At 38.7% G+C, this 6,495-nt stretch overlaps 1 protein-coding gene across 5 annotated transcripts in view; it reads right to left on the bottom strand.

The window, feature by feature from the left end:
* Positions 1 to 5,499, bottom strand: part of LOC306855829 (cell adhesion molecule 1-like) — a 353,210-nt gene extending 347,711 nt beyond the window's left edge. For 2 of the 5 annotated variants that reach the window (XM_079394727.1, XM_079394725.1), the window contains exon 1: positions 5,148 to 5,235. In XM_079394727.1, the coding sequence (XP_079250853.1) occupies positions 5,148 to 5,220 (73 nt within the window). In that variant the 5' untranslated portion in view covers positions 5,221 to 5,235. Of the gene's footprint in view, positions 1 to 5,147 lie in introns of all 5 variants that reach the window. The other 3 variants (XM_079394726.1, XM_079394724.1, XM_079394728.1) reach the window with 3 other exon arrangements.
* Between the last annotated feature and the right edge of the window lie 996 nt (positions 5,500 to 6,495).

Consider the following 6,495-nt stretch of genomic DNA (forward strand, 5'->3'; position numbering starts at 1 on the left):
TCCCATTGTTCAGTAGAATGTACGCAATAGCCTACTAAAGTGATTAAAACTATTTTTAAGGAATAATCATAAAATATGTCTTCAATGTTTTAATTGTAATATTAAATCCCCTTTACCCCCCCCAAAAGCCATAAACCTAGGGAAATCACAAATATTTGTGACCCTGGACCACAAAACCAGTCTTAAGTGTCAATTTTTCCAAATTGAGATTTATACATCATGAATAAATAAGCTTTCAATTGATGTTTAATTAAAATTTACATGAAATTTACAAAATATCTTCATGGAACATGATCTTTACTTAATATCCTAATGATTTTTGGCATAAAAGAAAAATCAATCATTTTGGCCCATACAATGTTTTTTTGGCTATTGCTACAAATATACACCAGCGACTTAAGACTCATTTTGTGGTCCAGGGTCACATTTTTCAAATATCTGCATCGGCCGCTAAGTTTTTCTGTTTGCCCGATGTGTTCAAAGCTTTCATTTTTATGGCGCGGCAGACTTTTATTTGGATGGCGCTGAGAACGGCAGTGCCGTGCACACAGCGCTCACATTCTCCCTCTTGTTCGCTGTCATCATTAATGCTCCCATAGCATGAAAATGTCACTTTGAGGTTTTTTAACATTAATATGGAGTTCCCTTAGCCTGACTATGGTCCCCCAGTGGCTAGAAATGGCGATAGGTGTAAACCGAGCCCTGGGTATCCTGCTTCGCCTTTGAGAAAATGAAAGTTCAGATGGCCCAATCTGGAATCTTCCCTTTATGTCGTCATATGGGGAAAGGTTACCTCCCCTTTCTCTGCTTTACCCGCCCATGAGAAAATGAGCTACGACCGTGCGAGGCGAGCGAGAGACATCATGGCTTGCAAATGAGCTAAGCATTGTTTTTTGGTACTTCAGATCTGTTCTACTCTATGAACTGTCACATACTGTAATACAACCGAATGCCCAATAAAACTGTTCACATTTAAATATTTTCTGTTGTCATACATAAGGTTTTTTTTACGTCGCTAGGTTTGTTAGTATGTACCCGTTATGGGAAAAAAGCCGCCTAAAGGGTCTGAAAGTTACTAAATATTGTTCTAAAGTCACGCTCGTGTGTGAGACACGGGATCTAATGGCAGCGGGTGGTGGATATTGTTGCGGTCCGCCCAGGTAAAGTCTATGTGTGGGAAACACAGACGGTATCCAGACAAAATATTTTAAACTAACCATTCGGAGACGTCCTGTTGTAGCCGCTGAGTTGCAACTTCTTCATCCGGTGCTTCTCAATCCGCATCAGATTCTGGGTCAAACTGAAAAGCTTGAACGACTGCATGTCTATGAGCCATAGCGATACATCCACTGTCAACATTAGCGCATGGTCCCGTGGCCGCAAGCTGGTTAAGGCCACACACCCACCCTCCACCTTGCCCCGCCTCTCTCCTCATCATTAGCATTTAAAGCTACAGACACAGAAATGGCACATCCTAAGGAAAGCTCATTTTGGGACTGGCTCGTAGTGGCTGAAATTCTGCACCAAGGCTGAATTTCGGGAACGAGACTTCAGATATAGTACTAGGGACCACTTAGGCCTATATAAAAGTATCCAAAAAACAGCATGTCATGGGACCTTTAACAGTTCTGTCTAATACGGATATAAGTCTAATGACCAGATAGAACTGTTAAACAAAGTAATTAAAAATGTATACAAAAATAATAAGTAATAGAAAGGCAAGCTTTATAATACTCTCTTTGCCGTCAGCATTCAACAAATAAGCATTTATATAATTTAAACAAATCTTTGAATGACTAATGTACATTTAATTTCACATGCCTTGCAAACTTAGTCAAATCCAGCTTTAAGATCTTATAAAATGTGCATTTGTATCCTGCACGATTGCGTGTTCTCTGCGTGATGGTCGGTCCTTGTGAATTGAATGCGGACAGCAGGAGAGTTCAGCTTCACTGGAGACGTGTGATCGACAAACTTTAAACTCATCTTCTAAAGTATAAGTATGTTTATTTTATACATTTATTTTTTAATTCGTTTTCAAATCATTTTAAATTTATTAAATATTAATTCAAATAAATACAATTATATCGGCCACCCTGATTTCCAAGATATCGGCATCGGCTGTCAAAAAAACCCATAACGGTCGACCACTAATTATAATAGTAAGTACATGTAGTGTGTAACAAGCACACCTTAAAATATAGTGTTACCAAACTTTACCTAGAAGTCTGCAAACTACTAAAATGCAATTCAAGGCCTGCACCTCTTTTTTTTTAAAAACATTACCAATAACACCAGTAATCTCTCTAGATACAGCCCAAACTGAAAGAATTAAGAGAGCTCTTGTCTCTCCTTGCACTGTCATTTTTACAGAGCAAAGCAACCAATCAATACCGAGGCGGGCATGGCAGACTCCAGCCATAATCCTCAAAATATTCTTATGTGGATTAGCTTCTCCCCCAGCCATTTTCATTTTCACTCTGTAAGGTATTAGTCTGACAGCCAAGTGAAGCAAAACAAATAATACACACTTCAAAGGGGAAGAAATGTCTAATAACAGCAACATGGTTAAGCTACTGCTTGCCTTTTCTCGATTCTCATATAAACTTATTTGCTGCAGGGCCTAAACAAATTACACATGCTATACACTGTGTACTAAATGTTCATCTGATTTGAAAGCATTATCGCTGGCTAATGGAAAATGAGGGATTCCCTGAAATATGAGGCTTTTGTCAAAGAAGAGCTATTAAGCATAAGCTTCTATGCTTTGCATTTAAAGACACTGTGTGGAAACACAAGACAGAGCACAATTAAACAATGCTTAAACCCTCAAAACAACAGGCTCGGAAGAGACATTAAGCATTTAAAGATTCAGAGGGCGTAGTAAGAGCAAAAGCTTGGAAGTAATGATAGCTGGTATATAGGAATCACTGGGGCAAGTTGTCACATGCTGTAGGAATTAGAGTAATTAAAAGTTAAAAGTACAATCAGACAAATGCACGTTTTCTCTTGCAGTGGTTTAGAATTCTAGTTTAAAATATCTAGTTTAGTCCCTTTTTAATGAAGAAAATGAGTTTTTAAATTAATTTAATTTAATATTCCAATGTCATCATGTTGTTACAGTCATGCAAATAAAATAAAACTGGTATACATTCAGCCAAGCATTAACCATTTAATGAACACATGCTGTATGTTTGTAGAAATAACTCTGTTACTCATCACATTATACTGGCTCCACTGAAATGACACACCTAATAATAATAGATATTGTTGTGACATGATATCAGAATGATGACAAGATAACTATAATGATTTAATGTCAGTTGCGCAAAAAGCATCTTAAGGGGAAATCTCGAAGCTTAGATAAGAAAACCGGTTTTTCACGTTGTATCTATCTATCGCTGGCACTGAGCATCTCAACGAACGCATTTCCAAGTAGAGTCCTTTGTTTTGACACGATACGTTCCAATCACTGGCTCTGCCTCCTCCAAAAGTAAAAGAATATTTGTTTCATTGTGACTCCACACCTTATTTTCCCAGCATCGTTGTCCGGAGAGATAAAGCCACACACACACATCATCTACACAGCAAACGAGCGACGCGACGCGGCAAACATAGAACCTCCACATTACAATCGACGCAACGCGACAAAAACTAAACAACGAAGCGATGCTTGCATTATAGATGCAGCCTCCGACTAGACGCAGCACGACCGTCGACCAAGACATTTAATATGTTTCCGAGCGAAAAGACCTGCACTTGTTGACTCCGTTTGAACACTGCGACTACTGTTGTCCAGAAAGATTAAAAGTGGAGATACAACATAAGAGCGGATAAATAGTCGGTTACTTAAGAGAACCGCGTTAAATAACAGAGGAAATATTGGCAGTGCCACGAGCATCAAAACATTCCCTCAGCAGCGAAGACTCAGGAACATTTGTATTTATTTTTAAAACAAAACTGCTACCGCAGCCCCTAAAGTTTACTATTTGAGCAATGACTGTTTTTAAACAGCCTATCCAGAAGAAAGAACATGGAGAGAAACAATACAGAGAACAAGCACAGAGAAACAGAGCGGTCGCATATGCGCTACTGCGACTTAAAGGGACAGTTCACCGCAATTTATGTCATTTATTCACCCACATGTTATTGCGTATGGAAACCCAAAAGCCGTATGACTTTCTTTCTACCGTAGGACACAAATGTTAGGGACTGGCAGCCTCGGTCACCTTTCACCTTCGTTGCATCTTGTTCCATAGACTAAAAGTGAATTTGAGACTGAGTTATGCCTCACATCTTCTTTTGTGTTCCACAAAACAAAGAGAGGTTTGAAACATCATGAGGAACAGTAAATGACGACTATTCTGATTTTAAGTGAACTGTCCCTTTAAAGCAAAAACCGTGTTTTTGATATGAAACAAAAGCGTTAATGCGTATTGCTAAACTTTAAGGAACTGATTCGCAGGAGTATGCGAGCTGCATGCAGCCCATGGTGTTCGCTGTCCGTGATGCGTTGTAACAGCTGTATGTTGTTTCCACAATCCATCCCAATGACTTGCAAACTCGTATCGGCTCAAAAAGACTGCGATTAATAAAATGGGGTTCGAGAACCACTCACAGGAGTAATTTGACTGAAAGAAGCATCAGCTGAGATCCAAATCCATTACATTAAATCAATCCAAACAGAAGCTGTTATTTCAGAACGATGAGGCTGAGCTTTAAACGTAAAGGTCAGTGTATGTTCCGCTCTCCAAAAGTCTGCTAATGTCGTGATAAAAGCTCTACAGTATATCTGGGTTACATCCTTAGCGTAACTAATGTGCTGGTAAAACAGTGTTAGTTTTTGTAAGGAGAGAAACATCCCGTTTCTCCCGCATGAGAGAACCGCAGCAAAAGCAACTGGAAAACATCTGCAGACTTTACCGCGTCAAAGTTAACAGAACAGATTTTAAAAAATGCGCATTTCGCTCCAACGTTTCAGTTTGAACAACACATTTCTAACTTTGTAACACGTCGGTACTTTGAACTATTACTTTGAATCACGACGCCACACTGTGTCCAAATCTCCTCACGAGGCTAACGTCGCGCTGGCTCAACCATTTCTCCCTTATAACACAAGCAGATTAATTCAAAAGCACAGTTCCTACCTGTATGGATAGCTGCCGAAATGGTGAATAAAATGAGGAGAGTAGCGAGAGATCCGTTGCTCGTGTTCGCCATGTTGGACACCTGCTTCATTCTGAAGCTCGTGAGAGTGAGTTGGGCTTCACCTAGAGCAACCGGGGCTGCGCGTCAGAAGATGCTGGGAAAGGGCGGCAACAAAAACCCATTCAAAAAGAACGTCAACACATTTAATACAGCCCTTGTGCTGAACCGTGTCTCTTGACGTTATTGAATAGAATAATTTTTGTGTGGTAATGTAAAAGACAAATATGTTTGTTTCCGGAAAAACACCCTGTTGATCAGAAGTAGATCCCCCCCCCCCCCCGCCCCGCCCCTAAACAAAAAAGTACCATGGTAACCATATAGTTTCCGGCAGAATGCCATAGTGCAGTTACTAATGGTAATAAAATAGGCTACATTAGATAGCTGCCATACACTAAATATAATTACATTCATATATTCATTTTTGGATATTCATACTTTCATAATAATAATAATAATAATTTGCAGTTGTGATAATACTACCGTAGCTGTACTAACTAGCCTATAAAAATATTTAAACAGGAACTATGATTACCATTAACACTGTACCCATTGTAACAATTTAATGTCTTCAGAGAAAAAGAGTGCCTCTAGTGGCGTCACATAGTCACATAGCGTCTCTCTCTCTCTCTCTCTCTCTCTCTCACACACACACACACACACACACACATTGTATGAGATCTTTTTAAACGTCTCTTTATACTCATTAAGGCTGTATTTATCTGATGAAAAATACAGACATGTTGGTTTTTGTTGGTTTATGGGGACTCTCCACAGGCGTAATGGTTTTTATACTGAACAAACTGTGTGTGCTATTGCCCTACACCAACCCTACACCTAAACTTAGCCCTCACAGGAGACTTTGTGCATTTTTAGATTTTCAAAAAAAACACCATTTAGTATGTTTTTTAAGCCTTTTGAATTACGGGGACATAGGCAGTGTCCTCATAAACCACCTTCATATTGTAATACCTCTGTCATACCCATGTCATTATACAAAGTTGTGTCCTCATAAACCACATAAATATGCACAGTAAAAACAGTAATATTGTGAAATATTATTACTATTATTACTAATATTGAAAATAATTGATAAAATAATTTAGATGTAGGGTGAAGTCAGCAAAAGTGGGACACATTTTGGTAAACTGTGTATTAAATACAAATACATAAATCTATTCTAACAACATTATTTATGCTTTAAACAAGTCTCTTGTACCCTATCTCCCACTATGTTTTTTGAAAGAATGTTGGCTGTTGTTTTAAACATACAGAGATTAACAAAAATGT

The sequence above is a fragment of the Barbus barbus genome (genome assembly GCF_936440315.1).
Source record: "Barbus barbus genome assembly, chromosome: 36".
Taxonomy (NCBI): Eukaryota; Metazoa; Chordata; class Actinopteri; order Cypriniformes; family Cyprinidae; genus Barbus; species Barbus barbus.